The 20890-nt window shown below is 40.1% G+C and overlaps 2 protein-coding genes across 3 annotated transcripts in view; both read right to left on the bottom strand.

Annotated features, from left to right (window-relative positions):
* Positions 1 to 725: 725 nt before the first annotated feature.
* lrguk (leucine-rich repeats and guanylate kinase domain containing) lies at positions 726 to 12145 on the bottom strand. Of its 2 annotated transcripts, XM_015029523.1 has the most exons (20): positions 11856 to 12145; positions 11128 to 11226; positions 10959 to 11040; positions 10707 to 10807; positions 10372 to 10453; positions 9941 to 10065; positions 8836 to 8979; positions 8373 to 8453; positions 7467 to 7553; positions 7272 to 7378; positions 6783 to 6902; positions 6379 to 6475; positions 5136 to 5249; positions 4796 to 4997; positions 4215 to 4412; positions 3386 to 3507; positions 3152 to 3246; positions 2754 to 2816; positions 1120 to 1229; positions 726 to 847 (listed from the first exon to the last, which is right to left on the bottom strand). In XM_015029523.1, exons 1-20 carry the CDS (start codon positions 11970 to 11972, stop codon positions 747 to 749), a joined length of 2247 nt encoding a protein of 748 aa, XP_014885009.1. In that variant the 5' UTR covers positions 11973 to 12145; the 3' UTR covers positions 726 to 746. The 2 variants fall into 2 exon arrangements, with proteins under 2 accessions (XP_014885009.1, XP_014885010.1); XM_015029524.1 differs by lacking the exon at positions 2754 to 2816.
* A 2324-nt stretch (positions 12146 to 14469) lies between these two features.
* Positions 14470 to 20890, bottom strand: part of exoc4 (exocyst complex component 4) — a 127857-nt gene continuing 121436 nt past the window's right edge. The window contains exon 20 of the mRNA XM_015029525.1: positions 14470 to 15199. Coding sequence (XP_014885011.1) covers positions 14962 to 15199 — 238 coding nt within the window. The 3' untranslated portion in view covers positions 14470 to 14961. The remainder of the gene's footprint in view (positions 15200 to 20890) is intronic.

A 20890-nucleotide genomic window follows, 5' to 3' on the forward strand; every position in this document is an offset into this window, starting at 1 on the left:
CCTTGGCGGGTGATAAAAAAAAAAACATTTTTTTTTTTGGGTTTTTTTTTTTTTTTTTTTTTTTTTTTTGGAAAAGAAGCCCACTGTTTAAGGCGGGACAAACCCGGAGGTACCAATGAGAATTTAGTTTGTTTTTTAGCTTTTTGTTAAAACGTAATAATGTAAGAGCACATAAGAAAATTACAAAAATTTTTATTGCTGTTTAATTGAAACATTGCCACATCTGTGCTATTGGTTTAAAAGAGAGTGCCACTAATATTTTCAGAGAACACACAAAGCTCACAATTTAAACTGTCTTTAGCCTCTTTTATTAGCAAGTAGAAGAGGCAGTTTTGTTTGTAATCCGTACTAGAAACAAAACTACCTTAACTCTGGGATTTATAAAAGCTTATCAATATTTCAAAATCCAGAATGACAGACAGTGAAAGCTCAACAAGATAAACAAGAGTAGCATCATAGTACTATTTTCTTGCTCTCACAGTCTAAATGAATCGCAGACATATCTGTTTATAATGCATTTCTAAACAAAACACACACGGGAAAGTACAAAAAAATAGAACAGAATAAATCCCAAAATAATGTTAACTAATAACATTTTCATTTTTGAAATAGAAACTACCTTCAAATATTTTCTGCTTTGTTTAAAAAAACAAAAAAAACAACAAAAAAAGCAACTAAATCTTCTATGAAAACCATCCCTCCACATTTTCTCCTTCGTTCTATTCGACGGGCGGTTATGGGTAGATTCAACGTGTCTCGGGTGACGTGGACTTGGTGACTTCACGGTTCTTATGTCCATCCGACTCTGGACGCAGGATGGACTGTGAGTCGAGTCCCATACCGCAATCTGAAAAGTTGGAGCCAGGAACAGCAGATTGCTCAATTTCTGCATGTGGAATGTCAAATGTTTGCACTGCTGCCTGGAAAAATCTAATTTGTTTCATTGGCTACATGTAGAGAAAGCAGGATTGCTGTTGTTCTCATATGGCTGTAGGCAGTGTTGTCATAAAAACTAGAATTATACTCACAATATCATCTCATAGCTAACTATTTACGGAATTTTTTATTTTTAGTTCATACACACATGCAGATGTCCCAACTTAAAACAAACACACTGACCTTTGAGCATTTCTGTCGTCTGTGCCAATAGGGTTCCATCTAGAGGTTCAACAGAGCCACCGAGTGACGCAGGAACGTCGAGAGCTGAGGTGGCATGAGACACTTCTGAGCTGCATGTAAAATAAGATGAAGTAGAGGTGAAAGGTCAAATTAAGTGAAAAACTTGACCGTCCACCTAACTGACCGACCAGACAAACGGACTGTGAATCATGAGTCAATGCTAACTCTGAATAGAGGCACACAGGTCTGATGAAGAAATCTATTATAAAAGTAACTATTAGTTTCCAATAAGTCTGACCTTTGTGGAAGAGTTGCAAAAAGAAAGCTATTGTTAACAGAAGTGCATAAGAAGGTCTGTCTGTGGTTTACCAGGAGAAGAAGGTCAAAGAAAACAGTGCTGTAGTGTAAAACACAATCTATGTGTATGTACAAGGCAAATTTATATGTGTAGCATATAAATTCAAAGTGTTTTCCACAAACATGATGCATAATCAGATTAAAAAGAAATATTAAAATGACAAATTTCAGAAAAGTAAAAAGCAAAGAAATGTCAGACACGATAAATCAGTCTTTTGACCTTTATTGAAAAGCTGGAGTAAACAGTAATGATGTCAGTCCTCATTTACATGACCAGCGGCTTCTGCACAAGCTTTCACGCAGTCTGTTCCAGAGCCGAGGAGCGTAAATGCTGCCACCCCTGTAGCAGAGTCAACGTTGCAAACAACGTTTAAAATCATGTACCACGTTTTCCTTCCAACTAGCGACCTGCACCCGAACGCATCCTGCCTTATACTCGTATAAGCACCAGCCTTCCCTACAACCCAGTAAGTATCAGCAGCGATAGAAATCGCATGGAAGGATGTTTTCTTTTCACTTCACAATAATGTGTGATATCTAATTGGCCAATCACATGAAATTCTAATAAAACACATTGAAGTTTGTGGTTGCAAAGTGAAAAAAAAAACAGGCCCTCATATTTCATTCTAAAGTAACACCATAAAGTTATATATTATAAAAAGGAAATCCACCTTGAGTGTAAGTGTGCACACAGGAATGTCATGACCTGCAGAAGCAATAAAATCTGAATTTATGAGTGGGTGTGCTGGTGTGTAAAAGTGTCCAACTGAGCATGTAGAGAAAACGTGAAGACATTTGTCCCCACGTGGCTCATAGGAAGAAAACGAGGCCTATAAAATGAAAAAAAAAAAAAAAACACTTCAAGGATGCTAATAATCCTTCAGGGTGAGAAGCAACAAGTCTCCTCTGAAAACATTACCTCTCTGTAAAATGAACTGGACTGGTTTTACAGTTTAGAGGATATCTCCAGTGTTGAACTATTAATCCATTTGTTTTTCTCTGAGATTTACACTGGTTGGCTTAAGCCAGCAGTGCCTAATTAAGTGCGGCCCAGATGGAAATTTTTTTTTTTTAAATTAGTGTAAAATTACTAATGACAGGTTAAAACCTTGCAACTGGAAATGTTAGGTACAACACAAATCCTCTTTTGCTAACATGACAAAATGTTGGGACAACACTGGTTTAGGTTAATAACTTTCCTCCACTGGCTTGGATAAGAGAATCTGGAATCATTTATGAACATCTTTTTTTTTTTTTACAGTTTTGCGTCGACTGACCCGCTAATCTCCTGAGTGTGGGTACCAGGATCTTGATCACGTTCCGCTGACGCCACATTTTGGCTAAAAAAAGCAAAAGACATATCTGACGGATTTCAGAGCACGCTTAGCAGTTTTTGAAATATTCCTCTGATGAACTGCAAGTACCTCTGGTGACTGTTTTTTTTTTATGGACAGGTTGCCAAAATGAACACTGGTAAAAAGCTCCCATCACATTAACAAACAGTTGGGCTTAAATAATTTAGACACCTGGTACTTCACCCTCAATGTCAAACTCATACTGAGCCATTAAAATGCAGTTATTGTAGGACAAGTGTTGCGATTACACTAAATTGGCCTAATATTGAATGCCTACTTTAAATTAGGCCCTGGAGTGAGGTGGAGTGGCTGCCACTTACGTGTGCTGTTTGAAGAGGTGGCTGTGCAACCCTGGTTTCTTTCCAATGACAGCTTCCCTCGCCAGCTCCTCCCGCTTCCTCAAGGAGGCGAGCTCCTGCAGAAAGAGAAGAAACGCGAACACCTCGACGGCAGCCAGCCGACAATGACTTCTTCATACATCTGATTTCGGATGTATGCTCTAATTCCACTTGCAAGGCTTTGCTGCCATGCTGCGCTTTTAGAGACAAACTCACAATCAATGTTTTTTGACAGCTCAAATCTGCCTGGGCTTTTGCCGAGCTGGCTTCGACGGTGGTGCCAGGGAGTGACTCTGATTCTACCGGTGTTGTTGCTGGTTCCTCGACTGACTCAAAGTCTGAAACATTGTTCGGAGAGCGTGGCATTCACATTTTTGTTGTTAGTACTCAAGCGACAAAACAACCAAAAATAGCAATCACAGTCTAAGGTGCTTGAAACTTTAGCTTCTTTATGAAGAAGAGAATTGGCATTTGTAACTTGTAATGCAAGAGTTTGGCGACAGCTTTTTTCATTCAAGTTGCTGTGCATGAATACGTTTCCGTGGGAACCTGGTAACACAACAGTTTCCACTTTGCTTTAAACATAAGTCAACTATCCAATATAAACCTAATGTCTTTCTTAGTGAGTGGAAATGTATGGCTAACAGTAAGTGATGGTTTGCAAACAAATAAAATATCCTGAGTAGATGTCCTTAGTTGAACCCACAGTTTAGGTTGCTGTCACTTCACTTTCAATTAAATTAAATTATGAATGAGATTTGAAAAATTTTATGAACGTCTAGTTTAGAAATTCATCCAAAATACCTAACTACCAAGAGAAATACACTGATGTGCCATTTGCATTTGTTGCCATTATGCAAATAGCAACATTTGGGAACAAACTCGAGGATACAATGTAAAGCTGAATAGTTGGCCTTAAGGTACGGTTGACTAACATATCTGGTAACTTAAAGCCTAGCAATTGATACTCGTGCGTCCTTTCACAAAACAAGTATTTTAAATCTTTAAATCTACTGACGACCTGGAAAACTAAAAAGAGAAACACCTCTCAAACTGCTGTCGGATTCAATGCTGCTCTTCTCTTCTTCCACCTCCTCTTCGCTGGGTTTCTCCTCCTCCTCCTCTCGCGGCTTCTCCTCCTCCTTTTCCTTTGCCTCCTCCTCCTGCGGCTCCTCCTCCTCCTCAGCGTAGATGTAGACCTTCACTACTTCCAGCAAGGTCCGGTAAGCTTCATCATAGTTATCTAAATAAGCGCAGACATAAATAAACACACGAGGAAGTCGGGTCCTGAACAGAGCCAGAGCGTCCAACATCAAAGAGCAATGAATCAAAGATATGTAGATGTTGACCTTGGTGTAATGAGGGTCTCGCTAGCACCCGCGTAAAAGTGATGGATGTCTTACACTCACTGTTTGTTCATCTCATTAAGAAAACAACTAACAGGCTGAGTGCTATCAAGAGGCAAGATAAACACAGTGATCCTGTGGATTTTTACCGTAGCAAGTTATTCCACCTGCCGTTACGCTTAGAACGCACTTAAAGGACGTTATGTATAAAAAGTTTAATTGTACTTATTTGGAATTTAAAAAAGCAAACGAAACAAATACATTTCCCTTTGCATGTTACCACTTGAAATGACGTTGTCGAAGAATCCTTTACGTTCTTCGTTGGTTTTTGAATAGAGGGGCACACGCTGCACCGCGAGATCAATCTGTGGCTTGGTGTAACGGTTAGTGCTTTTCATGTGGATTATGAACTTCTCTATAGCCGTGGGTATGAGCAGGATGTATCGAGGCTTAAAGCAGCTCTTCTTTAGACTGAAAATACCCTGCAGAAAAAAAAAAAAAAAAAAGCACAATTGTATTTATTTGACAAATTATTAATGGTGTTACACTTTTATTCTTGAGGCAGTCCCATAATGCACAGAACAAAATCTTCTCTAAATTATTAGTTTTCACACAAGTACCTCCAGCTCCATATGTAAACAACAAACCACTCCGTGATTTGCTACTTCCTCTATAGCGCCTCTGGTGAGGCCAAACAGATGGCTGCCGTACTGCATGGTCAGGATAAATTTACCCTTACATTAAAAAAAAAAGGAAAAGAAGAAGGGGAAAAAAAGCTTTATTTTACATGGAAAGTAATAGCAAACATAAACACACACATTCCCAGCATGTTCTGTCAAGCTTAACAACCTGAAGCTATTTGGCCACCTGGGAAATTAACTTTTGACCTGGTAAGTCAGGGTGAAATCCTCTTCGTTAGGTCTCACAGGTAAACCTGACGAATCAAACAACTGGGAGCATGCAGGTCAATTTAGCATATTCTTAAACCCATAAGTTGTCAGTTTGGTTGAGTAGTCAGAAATCTCTTTATTTTATCTTGCTTGCGGTCCTTCCAAGACCCAAGAAGTGTTTCAAGACGGTGTGTGGAAAAGCCCATCTTGGGACTAAAAGGCAGATCTTGAAGATTGAGAAAAGCTGGCAACGGAAAAGTGGAGAGATAAAAACACGGGAAGGATCAAACGGGGGGCAGGGATAGATTGCAAAGTTATCTGGTTCTGGAGAAGACAAAAGGCATCAATATCTGCTTCAAAGCCATTCCTGTGTAAATCACAGACACAGTCCTCTATAAATTATCTCCTACCAACCTTACATAACAGCTGACTTGACAAGAGAGTGAAGATGGAAAACAAATGTGTTCAGGACCCAAGGACACATTTGGCTTCCTCCACCAGTCGTAAATTCTGATTTCGGATGCTTATGTGTATCCCTAAGTTATGGGAAATTCTGAGCAGCAGTCAGCACACAGTTACCTCTTGTCTCAAATAATTCAAGTAGATTTGATACCTCGTCCTAAGAACTGAATTAAATAAAACTGAATGAAATCTCTGAAAAACATAATTACGGTAAAGGTACTGATGGAAAAAAAGCCACCAAGTTAATAGAAAAATCAATTCACCCCAGAAAAACTAATTATCTCCACAACACATTAAAACCAGCCTGTGAAATCAATGTGAAACTCGCTGAGGGAGACGTGAGAATCGAGCTCACTTAAAACATAATTTATCAAGAATCCTGGGTGTGTATTTTGACAAAATCTGGGAAAGCATTCATTTATTCTGATTATTTGTGAGACTACAAATGCAAACTACCGCTAAAAAAAAAAAAAAAAAAAACCCCCCTAAAAGTCTTAATCAGGATTCTCACCATGACAACTAAGTTCTGAAACTCCTCTTCACTGACAAAATGATAATCAACCCCGTTCTTCTCTCCAGAGTAGGGGGGCCGCGTGGTGTGACAGATGCTGTGAAATATGAACAGTTAGTTAGTCCTCTGAAGCAAATTCACATGCATCTGTCATGTTTACATTTCAGATACAATCCATCTACGCTTCAGATCCCATACACGTTTTAAAAGCAGACGAGTTGATGAGTACATTCTTTTACAAAAAGGATATTGCGACCCACAAGCTAAAATGCATTCCCAATTACATTGGAGTAAGGTTTTCTGATTATTGTTTTGAGAACTCGGGGCCATATGCTGAGTTTCAGATCAACACATACGATAAACAAGAAGAATACACATATTATTAACAGCTCTGTCAGACTGACCCAACACCAAAGTGTTCACCGAACTCCCGACACAGTCTGCGAACCAAGTCTCCTTTCCTACAGCCTTCAGGGCCCGTCAGCACCAGCATTGGGTATGGGGTGTTTGGAGTGGGCATTGTGCTGCACGCAATCAGACAAAAACACACACTTTCTTCATTGACTTTCATCTTACATGCATAATTTAACACGCGCTCCCCTTTCCGAGGAACATACGTAAAATACCACAACATAAATGCTGGCACAAGCAAAGCGGATGAGACATCTAGAAAAAATGGGTTCTGTATATCTGACAACTATCTGTGGAAGTTATTTTAGATGTGACGACAGGATGGTCAGGGTAAAACGAACAGTAAATTATGCAGCGTATTTGTACTTTTAGAATCTAAATCATAAAGCTAGCTCATTTGGCAAACATTTTAAAATTAACAGGTGAAATAACAGGCAAAAATCTAACAAAAAAAAAAAAAATACCGAAATACTCATTCAAACCTTTGATAGAGAACCTGCGGCTGTGCCATCTGGTGAACCATGTTCATGATGTGATCTTTTGCTGCTACTATGTCCATAGGAGGCTCAAACATGTTTTTTGAAGACACCTAGAATTTGTGGTTTGTACTCAGACACATTAAATATCCTACATACACAATTTACATAAAAAGCGACATTAATGACGTAGATTCTCACCTTTTCTTCAACAGTGACTTTCTTATTGTCTAGCACCGATAAGCCTTGGTGGAGAAAGATGACTGTCAGTCTGTAGTTATGGTGCTCCTAATAATTACAAATACTTTGCACATTACAAAAGATCCAACAAACTCATTCAATTAATAAAAAACTTTTTTTTTTTCCTGCAACGTTATGGTCATACTCTTAAAACTTGAAAACAAAATAAATAAATGTGAAGGTTCCTACAAAAGCTTTATCAATATTGCTTATATTAAAGTATACACGTGAGGTCAAAATTATTAGCTTCCCGTTTGAAAATGTGTTTTTCAAAAAAAAAATTCCCCCGAGCGCTTTTGGGAAACAGCACGTTGATTTTTCAATACAGCTTTTCCAAACAATCTAGGTTTTATTTTGGATTTGCTTACATTAATTTACTTTCCGCACAGAAACAAAATTCTTTCACAAAAAAAAAAAAAAAAAAAACTTCCAAAATTATTAGCCCCCCTTGAAACACAAACCACTGTTGTGAAATCATGTAGTTTCACGTTGTAATGCCCACAGCTGAAATCATTCAATCAGTCAAGGTTACCCTACACTTTATGCGCAGTATAAAATCCTCACCAAGCGTTTGAAGCTCCCACTTGAGAAAACATCATGCCAAAAACAAACAAATTCAGTTTAGGCTTGGGAAAAAGAATCAACGCTCACAAGGCTGGAGAAAGATATTCAAAGTTATCACAGTATTTGCAAAATGGAGACGCTTGAAGAAGCTTTCTCGAGCTTGAAAGAGATGGGTCAAAGACCTAATTATCCAGTTAAGTGGACAGGCAATTGAATATTAGCATCAGGGGCTCATCATTTTGACGCCAACTGTATTTTACATTCTCATGGGTGAAGACTCTTGCATATGAATATGTCAGTTACCTGCACAGGGTTATCCAGCAGATTGAGGTTTGTCAGCATCGGAAGCTCAATGACATATTTTAGATCTTCAATTTCCATAATCTGAAGAAAAAAAAACACAACGACGAAAGGAAACATTTTTTTTCATTTGCCTCGGTTCTTAAAACGTGAAAAATAAATGTTACCTATAATTACTTTTGATGCAAGCTTTACACATCAATATGTGAACTACATTACTATTTTATACTGCATGTACTGGATACAATAAGGCAAAATTTGGGAAATGAAAAGTTCCTTACTTTTTAACTCTATAATTTTGACTGTTTTATTTTTTTGTGTTCTGTTTATTGAGCTCAATCTTATTTCATAATATAATCACACAATTATTGATTTTGAGCCTAGGGTTGCAAGTAAGAAGGCAGGTGCACAATATATACATCTACAAAAGACGATGGAGATCGTTCTGTCTTGTTGCCGAAGGTACCTGGTTTTTCTCCAAGTCGATTAAGTACAGCAAGCGGAGATTCTGAATTCCTGAAATAGAGGTGATGCAGTTTCTTGACAAATCAAGAACCTGTATGTTCTGTAACTTCTCCAACCCTTCAGTGCAGTGGAGCTGGTTTCCCCTCTTAAAACAAACAGGAAACAGGAAAACATTAATGATAACGTGTGCGCAGCAAAGTCCTTTTTCATACTTTCATTCTTAGTAATTCTATTAGGAATGATCTACACAGCGCCTGAGCTTTGTTACCCTCGTTACTGAGCTGAGTGGCAGGCCTGGCTCTCTGCTAAATGCTGACAGGCCTGGACTGACAGCTAAGCAGCTGTTGAGGGGCTAGCACAGCACGCTGACGAACCAAAGAACAAGACCTGGGCACAACAGTCTTGTCAGCCTGATTCTCTATCTATTCTACTGACAAAAGTTGTTATCCAACTGCATGGCCACACCTTGGCCTGCTCTTGCCAAGCATCCTGCCAGACAGAGGGTTGCTGTCAGCAGGGGAGGGTGACCGTGCCGGTCCCTGGAAGCTCTGGGTCGGCACTGTGATGTGCAAGGGAAACAGACTGGCTGACAATGCCATGCTGCTTTAGGAGGGCGCATTGGGGAAGCAGAGGGGTCAGGAGCAGGTTGAGATGGATGCTGGATGGATAGGGGAATGTGTGCAGGCTGAATTCGGTCCAGGTTCGGTCAAAGACCAGCAGCTGGTCCCCAAAGGGAGCTCCAGAGAGGGGCAGATGCAGCCAGACCAATAGATGCTGACAATGAGAAAAACACGGAGGGGCCTAGAAAATGCACGCACACACACACACACACACACAGAACGACGAAGAACAGGGGGAAAAAGGCATGCTGTCGGGCCATATGGTGATGTTTGTTAAATGTTAAAATGTGGCAAAAACCTAAGAGCACAGATTAAAGAACAGCAAAGGAGGACAGAAAAATATGAAACTGAGCTTGTTTCAAAGAAAAATAAAGTTCAGAAACATATTCAACAATAGGTTAAAAAAAATAGATTTCATTTAAAATAATTATTTGCAATATGTAAAAATCGAAATTCTTGAATGCCGCAAAAACAATAAAAACTTACCAGGCAGAGATCTATGAGAGGCAGATTGCCTAGGTTGCTGATTTTTGTGATTTTGTTGTAAGCCAGGCTGAGATGGGTGAGCATAGAACAATCTTTAAGATCGCTGACTTCAGAGAGACAGTTGTCTGAGCAAATGATTAAGAAAAAAAAATCCTTTTAGGTAAACAAGAACTGCATAAATCAGATTTGGAGATGTTCCTTCTTCAATCCAGACAAGATCCACATCAAATTCTTGCTTTTACAAGCCGCTGAAGTTACATTTTGTACTATTCAGTACACTCCGAAAGCATCAAAATAGATAAGTAAAGTATAATTTATAGCTTAATGAGGATTTTAGCGAATGGAAACTTCAGACCGTAGGAGCTTGTTAAAGCATCAGGAGGCGACGCGATGACATCCACATCCATTAAAGTGAGCGACTGCAAGGATACAGTCCAGATTCAGCTTACGCAGGCAGCAAAAGCCTGCCAGATCCTTAATGTCTGGTATTCGGTTGTGGGAGAAATCAGCCACCTGGAAATCAGAAGGAAGCAGTAAACGTTTAACAAACAACTACCAAAACTTGCAATGTACAACCTCTTTTTGAACAAGATTCTTTGCAAAAGTTCACTGTCACTGAAGGGCAGTTAGTGCCTTGTAAGCAAATTCAGAGCGACTACAGATGGGCTATGGTAATCCAGGCCTATCTTAAGGGAATAGTGCTAGAAAACGAGGCCCAAGCCACCAATCAAATGTTGTCTTATCCTGTCAGTTCAAGGTCCTGCACCTGTAGGTACCGGAGTGGCTGGAATTGAAAGAAGTTGGAGATTTCATTGTGAGACACGTCCAAGTAGATAAGGTGGGGTATGTGGTTCAGGCAGGATATATCTAGAAGTTGTGATAAAATGTATTCAAATTAGAATAAATCATTTAGTCATCATTTGTCAATACATCATTCCGCAGGAAAGGCTGGCTTACGATTTGCGCGTTTGCCGTATTGCACAAAATCATGTGTGAAAGTAAACGAAAAATGGATTACCTTCTATGTTGTTGTGTTGCAGTTCCAGCTTTACAAGATGGGCGTACTTGCATAACAAATGTATGTTGATAAGACTGAGATTCTGGAGCGGAAAAGAACAGACTTATGAATAAATTTAATCAGGCTTCAATCCATCAATCAATGTCTAGGTTGTAGGTACACATCTCACCGGTAGGGATAGGTGGCATAGAACGTGATGCTGCCCGGTCAGATCAAGTCCAAGATGGGATAAACCTTCAGACACCATTTCTTCAGTTAAAACCCCCTCCTATTGTAACATCAAAAAGCATTTTCTTAGAGGACTAGTAGTCCATGAGACAGATTTAGATTTTTAGCAATTGTTTAAGATAAACAAAGTGGAAATAATTATAACCCTTTTTGAAAACTGTATTGTTTTCTTCCAGAAATAATACCCACCCTATACTTTAGGAGAAGCCAGTTTCTTTATCAACTGGAACCAAACATCTTGCTTGAATGAAAAATGACGTTGCATCTGAATCTGGTAACTGTATATTATGTACGAAAGTCACAGTTTTCTATTAAGGTACATTTTAAAATATTTGGGAACAAATATTTTAAGGCCGCTGACTTCTGTGAGGTCAACACTTATTTCAAAAATGGAAAATACTCATCTTAATATTTAAAATTCTGCTTAAAAAGAGACTTGAGTCTGTAGCCGTTAATGCACTTTTGATGATTTGAAAAATAATCAACCTTTAGACGTTGCTATTCACTTTAGTCTCCTTCAACTCAAGGTTATCTGCTTTTTTTCAATGCCATCAGTGACTATTTTTTTTAGTTGAGGATTTTGCCGTAAAAGAAAACTATGTGCAGGAGTCTTAAGAAAACGTTCCGTTTAGATTTATTCAAGCCAAAATAAAGCGTTTACGTTTTTACCTCGACTTCGATGATTTCCTCTTGCTCCTCGGTTTTTAACGTCTCTGGTTGGTCCGATGGCTCCGCGCTTTCCTCTGGAATCGACATTAGTTGCTGCTCCTGTAATTCGTCCTCCATTGTTATAACACAAATAAACGTACCTGACGTATCTTTGAAAGTTAGCTTTTAGAGGGAAACTAAGTGGCCAATGTACGCGTCCAATAAACAGCTAATTATTTGCTTTCCAAGGTTAGCCTATCCCAAGCCAGGCAAAGTTGTGTCAGTTGACTACCATGGCAACCGAGCACCAGATGAAGTGCATTTTGGGGATTGTAGTTCTTTTGACAGCCACGTTTTAGAGACTGAAGTAAAACGAAGAACAAGGTAAAAATAACAATTGCCTTAAAAGTAATACCAGGAGAGAAATAAATAGGTGCATTTAACCCTATTTAACATATTTCTGTTAAATAGGTGAGCTGAAGTCAACACTTTTATGGACTTCATTTAAGTTTTTACAGAGATGGACCAAAACAGGATAAAACTGCAATATGGGGGAAAAAATATGATGCATTATCTTCTGAAAAATTGCAAGTGGTCGTTCACGCAGGCTAAATACAGTAAAGTTATGGAACATATCTTTATGGAGGCTGCAAAATACTCACCTTCCTGCATACACCAACCACAAAGCTACAAGGTCATAGTTCTGATCAAAGCATATTCACAGTCAAATTTCCACGTTAATGAACTTTGGACTCTATGGCATTTAAATATATAAATATTAGATGTATTTACAATGCTAAAGAAAAACCAGAGATCTTAAAATCTTGGGTAAATTAACGATCCAAATATAGTTGTTGAATTACCTCCTTACATTTTGATTTTGCACCTGAACTTGATGACATTAATCACCAGAGCTCCAGGGACATTCAGGGTTTATAAATACCATACTATGCCAAGAACATTTTACCACGTGGAATAATGCCAATAACAACAACTGAGGCCTCAGGTTGTTCGCTGTCTGTGTTTATTTTTCCCTGATATGCCACTGTTAAGCTCTTCACCCCTTAAAGTCGTGTGACATAGCACACCTGTCAGGTTTAGTGCATCCTCTGGTGTTGGTTTAGGATCAGACAAGCTCCAGATTGAGAACAAAAACATCTCCATTGCTTCGAGTGGATAGACTGTCACATGTGAAAGATGGTACTTATGCAGAAAATACAATGCAAGGAAAATGTTTGAAATGCAACAAAGAATGGAAGAACTCCAGAAATTTTTTTTTTTTAAAGATCTTTATTATCATACGCACTGACAAATTGCATGAGGTTAATTTTAAGCAGACAGATTTGAGATTATATATAAGGAACAAAAACAAAAGACTGAAACAAGCTCAAAACAAGCGTGATACAGTGGAGATTCAACATATGTGCAAAAATAGTGTGCACTGAAAAGAAAAACGTGATGCACAACTTAGTGTAAAAAACACCCCCAAAAACAAACTATGCGTGACAAAAAGATCAGCCTTGCAGTGCGATGGACGTCTAACAGCATGCGCGAGAGGCACGACACAGTTGGAGAATATTGTACTAAAGTTTCCACATGTGTAACCTTTCAGAACCATTTCTGAAGCGAACAAATGAATGAGCAACATCTAGGATTTTGCACCAAGTGTGCATTACAGAGGAGTAGGCGAGCCACTCAGCAGCTCCATCGTTGCTTCCCCATCGATTCCAGGCTGTGTGTCACTATGATGGATTGCTCTGTGGGCTTCAAGGAGACCTGTGGTGGGACCGCCGTATTGACAAGGCTCCCATTTCTCTCTCCTCCACTCGTTAAATACTTCTCTGCAAAGTTAATGAGCGGAAAACAGGGAGGGACGCGACTTGAGATCTTCTCTTGTTTTCATGGTGTTTGGTTTACTTTTAGGGATTTAAACAGGATGATATGATTTTAGTTACCGTAACGACTGCTGTAGGAATATTTTAAAAAGTACTTATGCCCATTTCTATGATTTTCACAGTTTTGACTACATGCTTTATTGTATTTTACTATGATTTCATGTAACTGGTGGAGCCGTTTTCCACAGCAGAGGGAGGAATTCAGTCAGCATCGATGGGAAGATGGATGAAGAAGACTTGAGACTGGGGTGAGGGTTCACCTTCCAGCGGCACAACAACCCTGAACATTCTTAAAACAGACGGTCACCCAATTTAACCACAGAATTCAACTGAGCTTGAGGTGTTTTTCAAGAAACTAGGAGCAAAAATCCCCAATAAAATAAACGAAATATGTGGTTGTAACATTACAAAATGTGAAAAAGGAATGCAGCATATTAGACCTGAAAAATATAATTGGAAAAAAAAAAGAAGTTGTGATTTACTCTCCTACACTTTGCACAATGCAACTTCAGAAACTTTGGAAAGAAAAAAAAAAAGCAGACCAGGACTCAGATTTTTTGACAACTGCAGATATGATACAGTTCTAGGGAAGCTCAGGAACTCTTTGGGGACCAAACTAAATTGGCAACAGGCGGAGGATGTGGCCTCATTCAGACAGTCTAATCTGGCATCTGTTATTGCAAACAGAATCAGTGAGTCCATAGGGGCTGGCAGGAGAGGAGAGATGGAGGTGTAATGGAGAGCAGCAGCTTGGGTTCTAATAGGAAAATGAGATGAGATAGGGCCCCGAGTTCAGGTGACTGTCCAAGATGGTGTCGTTTAAACCGGAGCTGTTGTTTTTGGAGAGCCGGGGGTTTGTTAGGAGGTTCGGCATGCAGCGAGGATTTATGGTGTCTTTTAAAAAGCGTAAACTGACAATGGAAGATGCCTGATATAGAAAGTAGACTTACAAAGTTTGCAGTGGCGGCCGTCATCTAACTTTCCAATTAGAGCGAGTCAGTGCAGCGTACGCTTATCGATGATCTCCATTTCAAGAGGTGGAATAATGTACGTCTGTGTCGGCTCTCGACTTACGACCCTTATCGTCACATCAGGCAAGAAAACACAAAGGACGCACCTCAAAATAAATTCATACAATCTCATGTCTAAAGCAATCTTTACTCTCTAAGAGATCTCATGAATCAGTAACAAAACACAAAATGCTAGGCAACGTAATCCCCTCTGTTTTCTTGCTACACTGTGGTGATCTTTTTGTCCTTGGTGGCCTGCTTGATGGCAGCCTGCTCGCAGATGATCTCCTTCAGCCTCTGCAGACGGACGTTCTGGGTGCTCATGTCCCCTACGCCCGTCTGACTGCGGTGGAGCAGAGAGAGGGCGTTGATGTACTCGAGCTCTGTGTAGCGAACGCCCTGGTCCACAACCAGGTTCAGTAACTCATCTGGAGTGTTGTACAGCATCTCATAGTACTGCCTGCAAGGAGGGAGAGAAAGCGGCAACGGGTTATGGATGAACGACATAAGAGAAGGGCCGCAGCGAGTGAAGTTGGCGAAGAATGCAGGGAGGAGATAGAGGAAAAACAGACACTTAATATAGGTCCGTTTCTCCTCTTCCAGGGCTGAATCAAAGAGGCGCGGAAAACAAAGAGAGCGCACAAAAGCCAGACCAACCACTGTTGCTGTCATGCTCAAATTTCTTTTTTTTTAAAGTGGACATCAAGGGACCCGGTGAAGCTGCTGCTCTGAGATGCAGGTAAAGGGGAAAACAAATGCAGGCTCCCAACAGCCAAGACTGTTCTTCTGAAATATTGCAGACACACAGAAGAGGAAAGGGATTGTGTGTAGAATAAACAGCTCTTTAATCAAGACCAAATGCCTCAACGGGCCATTTGAAAGAGTGCATGAAGTACATACTGATAAAGCGCTAGCACAAATGGACAGCAGGCACCACTAAACAACACATTTCTGCACAAATTGGATCAAATATGTCAAACAGGATTTGTTTTCTACACTAACCGCATGCGGCTTTTCACAGGGTCCTTCAAGGTGGAGTTTTGAACGTCTTACGACTCGGCGGAATGAAATTATTATTGATGCATTTACTGGTCAATGCACGGCAGGAGAAATGCACATTCCTAAGCAAAGGGAGAAGACTCAAGGTAAGGTAGTGCAGCAGGAGATCTCAGAGATATATATATATATTTTTTGGTCCCAGGCAAAATAGGTCAAACACCTTCGAGAGTAAATGCGTGTTACTGTCTAGCCCTGCTCTGGAGTACATAAAAAGAGGAAAGCACATACAGGCAAACACCAAAATAGATTTCAGCTTCTAGTGCCCACAAGGCCTAAATGTTAAGCTTCCACAATGTAGCTGCGGAAGCAAACTTGAGCAAGAGGACAGCAGCAGTGGTTTACAGCGCAGGAAGGATTTACAGTCAGCTCACCTCTTACAGTGCCTTGCAAAAGCTTTTATACCACTCATACTCACATTCTGTCACATAACAATAGACGTGAATGTTTTTTTTATGTGATAGGCTAACACTAAGTGGTACAAAATTGTAAAAAAAAAAAAAAATCAAATCAATAGGGTAATTTGAAGCATTGGATTTGTGTAAATAATTACAGAGAAGGCTGCAGCTGAAACTGCTACAGGGCTTCTTTTCTCCTTAGAGGAAGGAAGGGCTTCCTTTATTAGAATAAACTACCAACCTTGGCCAAGGACAGCTGTTGGTCGCGCAACAACAGAAACTAATGCAGCTTTGTAAGGCAGAAAGATGCTCAAGAAGGGTAGTGGTAACGCTGTTATGCTAAATGAAGCCCTTATGTTTCTTTTAAAACTGTTAGATTTAGACACTTCCATTTTTTTTTTTTTTGTCTTTTGTCTGACAGTCGAAAACAGACTCCGAACTCTTCAGGTGAATGCATCTTAAAAGGTATATATGACAGTAAAAGGAGGAGAGCTAGCTTTAGCACATTTTGCAGAGATCATTTTCATTGCTAACTAGGCGTTACGGGCCACTTATGGAACTTCTCTCCCGCGTCCGTCTTTTATGCGATACCGTTTTTTAACTTTAACACCTTAAAACTGGGGGGCGGGGGACACGAAAAGAGTTATGAAGGGGGAGATGAAATAAAGTAGAGCTATAAAATAAACGCCAGATCAAGTTGGAGATAAATGAGAAGCAGAGGTGCATAATATCTGTTTTTTGGCCTTCCCTTGACGAGAGACGCCCTTGATCACCAAAGCATTTGCATTCCGTCTCACCCGCCATCCTGCTCCTCGTTCCTCTTCAAGGCTTTGTTCATTTTTCTCATCCTTGAATTCATTTCATGAAAAAAGCCGTTAAGATGATCGAGTATTGCGGACTCACTACTTAGCCGAGGTTGAGATGAGACGGCAACAATGAGGGGGCTCATCTCACAATGAAACGAATCACACGTTTAATTTGCGCGTGCTCGGCCAACCTTGATTACAACAACAGAAATTTAAGATGATTGGTTTGCTGTTCAAAGACATTTTTCAGATGACATATTTTGGATATTTACTGAAAGTTAGGGAAAGTCTATGAAAAACATATAAAAGCTGTGGGTATAAACAGTGAGGTATTTACCCTGTTTTTTTTGTTTTCACTTAATAAATCACTTAAACATGCATACATTAGCTTTGGGATGTTTTTGTTTTCCATTTGTGCTGGAGATTTTTCCATGCGATTCCGAGCCATTTTCCAAAGGTTTACCAGGCTAAATACACAAATCATCTGACAGTAAGGGAGTTATCTCATTTCACTGTCATGTATTAACACTGGTAGACTTTCAAAAAACTTTATAACCCCATTTTCTTGTAAACAAAAAAACAAAAAACAAACAAACAAAAAAACAAACAAACTCCAGACCAAAGAAAATAGAAAGCTCCGTCTCAAATTTCCCCAAAAGCATCTTGAAGATCCCCTCTTGCTTTTTGAGAAAATATTCCATCGAGACTGTCGGTTTACACTTTTTGGAAGGTGTAAGCCGCGTTACATCTGGTATGAAACTGACCCCATTAAAAAACTACAAAAAAAAAAAAAAAAAAAACTACTGTCAAACATGATGATGTTAGCGTGACAAACTGGGGGCTACTTTGCTGTTTAAGACCTGGATGACTTGCTGTGATTCTGCAACACCAAGTGGGGTTTAATGATTAAAAGCCACAGCTGAAAAGTTGACTTTTTTAGTGTAATTGTAGCATCAATTTATTAGGTAGCTGAGAAAAAGGGTGTAATTATGCTGATCTACGGCTGATAAGGGGCTAGTAAAACCCTTGTGCACATCACAGTTCTTGCTGTAGAATCTCATGTGACGACAGCAGCATCTGCAGGAAGAAGGCGTGGCAAACTGTCAGCTGTCTGTTAAGAGCCTGTGTGTTTGTTTGGGTGTCTGAACCATGAGGACTACTTGCAATCTGAGCTTTGTTCAGCGGTTAGAGGAGGGGGAGGCTGGTCTGGAAAGGAAGGAAAGAAAAAAAAACAAAAAAAAAACGTGTTTGTGTGTGCATGTTGGTCGATCTATCAATGTGTCTTGAGTGATGTATGTTAGTGTGTGCTGAAAACACTTTCAAACAGTTCATTACCCAAGCAGTTGGAAAGCTATTTGCCGAACAGGGAAAGGCTGTTAATAAGATTAAAATCTCTCTGCACCCCAGCATCAAGAAAGAAGCCCTTGTGGCTTACGCACTACAACACGCACGCACACACACACACACACACACACGTTTCCCTTTGGTGGAGCAGCAACTGGTTAATGAAACAAGTCTTATTTTTCAAACAGCACCACGGTGAATTGTTTTGATTGCCCTCCTCTTTAGAGTCTTTACAGCCCTCAGCCTCCCTCTGTGCACACTCCCCCTTCACCCACACATGAAAACCGCACACAGTAATTTTTGCCAACTTCCACCTGCTTCCTCCACAAGTCCAATCTATAAGAGTTCTGATTTATTAATCAGCTTCTTTGTATATGTGTGCTGACGTGCCTCCGCGGAGTGCGTTCCATTAAATTTTAATTAGCTGCTTCCCTACCTCTCCTCTCGTGCGCAAAGGATATTAAATAAATTTGCGTCGGCGATGCGGCGGCGGCACGCGCGCGCGAGACGGACACATGACAATGGAACGAGAGGGAAGCAGCGGCGAGAATAGAAAGGTGGAAGAAAGATGAGATTCAGCACATTTCATTTCCCCCCTCATTTGTAGCGTATACAATATTAAAGCCATTACGGGCTGCTTCTGTCAGCATGTTTGGGAAAACACATTAGTTAGTAGGAGAAAGATGAGAAAGAGGGGGGGAAAAAAATAACAAAAAAAAAAAAAAAAAAAAGATGTGCAAGCAGGTGGATCAACCTGACTATCAGCTGGAACCAAGGCTTGTTGGTGCTGTAACAAATACCTCCTGGCATCTTCAGCAAGGCTTTCTACTTTGTTACTCTTACTTTTAGCTCATGTCTTGACAGTGCAGCACACACACAGCTAAAGTATTAAGTTTGATGTTCAAAAATCAGAAACTATACAAAGAAAATGAAAATAATGCAGATCATAACTGAAAGTTGCAGGAAATTATGAAGCTTATCCCTCACTGTGTAACACAATATCCTATCCAGCTTTTAGGAAACTAAGAATGCTTACTCTACCCTTCCTTGTGTTGCCTTCAAGTGACTGTTTATTTGCGCAACATACTTCCGTCTCTAATAAACTGTTTTCTGTTTGCAGGGATAGAAATTTATGCACACCAGTTTCAGACATCACATGCTCTAGAATTTTGTGTTTCTATAGATTGTGTTCTGTCAGAAAAGTGACTTTTTAAATGATCTATACATTGAAAAAAAAAACTAATGGAATTGTCAATCATTTGTTTTTTCTTATATACTTTTAAGATTTTTACGTGTAAAATATGTTGGTGGCACATTTCCCGTCTTGAAAATGCTTTAAGTCAAGAAGCCAGTTCAGTGTTGCTTCTGATATATTTTCCTCTAATAAATCTTCCCCTCTGTTCTGATAACAGTAGTATCTGACTGTAGTGAGTCTGAAAGGCTCGCATGCTGGAAAACACGTGTTACTATGACAACTGGAGACCGGACTCAGTCATGCTCAACCTAAGACGCAGCCCAACTGTGTTTTTATCAAACGTAATGCTGTGTTTAAGGGGTTTACTCATTTATGTCTGCTTGTACATTTGATTCAAATAGATTGTCAACAAGAACTGAACCTATAAAAATACAAGTCGAGGATGATAATGTTACATTTTCACTAAATATAAACAGCAAATTTCAAAAAGGTGGCTTTGTGAACGTGTAATCTAAGTCTTAACGTTCACTTGTCCCTTTGAACCAAAGGATGATAGCTTCCCTCCCCTCCTCTCCTTCTGTCTCCATCTCCCTCCAGAACAGTGCATTTGTCTCTCCTCTGGTAATGAGCAGAGGTCTGCAGAGACTTGGGGTGAAGCTTCATCAGCAAAGACCAGTCTCATCATGCTGCATCGGCACAAACACGGGCACGGATGCACACGAACCCCCTGACTGGCTTCATCAGCAAAGGCGAGTGCCATCATGCTGGGAGGTGTGGATACAGAGACCGAAACGCATGGAGACAGGCTCCATCAACAAAGAGCAGCCTTATCACACGGCATCTTGCGCATGCACGCAGAAAACGAGCGACAGAGGAGAGAAGGCGCAGGTAGACGGAGAGGAGGAGAATTTCAATTGAGCCGAGGCGGAGAAGTTGATTGGACTATGGCAAAAACAAGAAAAAGACAGGGAGGGAGGGTGGGGGGGGAAAAACAGAGGGAGGAAAGAGATAAGGCAAGAAACACAAGGTGACAAGGATGGAGACAGAAGTGACAGTGTAGTGCAACCCGGCCTAAATACAAACGCTTTTATCTGTTGACACCCACTACCTCCTGACATGGCCGTCAACTGTACTTATAACTACAATCTCTGAGGACACACCACGCTGTCACCTTGACACACATAAGCTCCAAGCCAAAGACAGTTTATTTGCCAACACACTGACTCTCAGAGATGCACAGCCACCAGGGGGGTAACTACAGAGGAAACTACAGAGCGCAACACCTTATTGTGCATTACAGACATGTAGATTGGAACGCTGGAGCCATTCCAGTAGGAGACAGGTGGGTGAGA

Source organism: Poecilia latipinna, unplaced genomic scaffold (genome assembly GCF_001443285.1).
Source record: "Poecilia latipinna isolate Pla-1442-1.1 unplaced genomic scaffold, P_latipinna-1.0 Scaffold156, whole genome shotgun sequence".
NCBI classification, from domain to species: domain Eukaryota; kingdom Metazoa; phylum Chordata; class Actinopteri; order Cyprinodontiformes; family Poeciliidae; genus Poecilia; species Poecilia latipinna.

Coding starts and splice junctions, on each gene's coding strand:
- lrguk (XM_015029523.1), bottom strand. CDS start 11,972: ATGGAGGACGAATTACAGGAGCAGCAACTAATGTCGATTCCAGAGGAA. Junction 10,066..10,371: donor GCGTAAGCTGAATCTGGACT/GTATCCTTGCAG, acceptor TCATTTGCTCAG/ACAACTGTCTCTCTGAAGTC. Junction 7,379..7,466: donor AAGTCACTGTTGAAGAAAAG/GTGAGAATCTAC, acceptor CACAAATTCTAG/GTGTCTTCAAAAAACATGTT.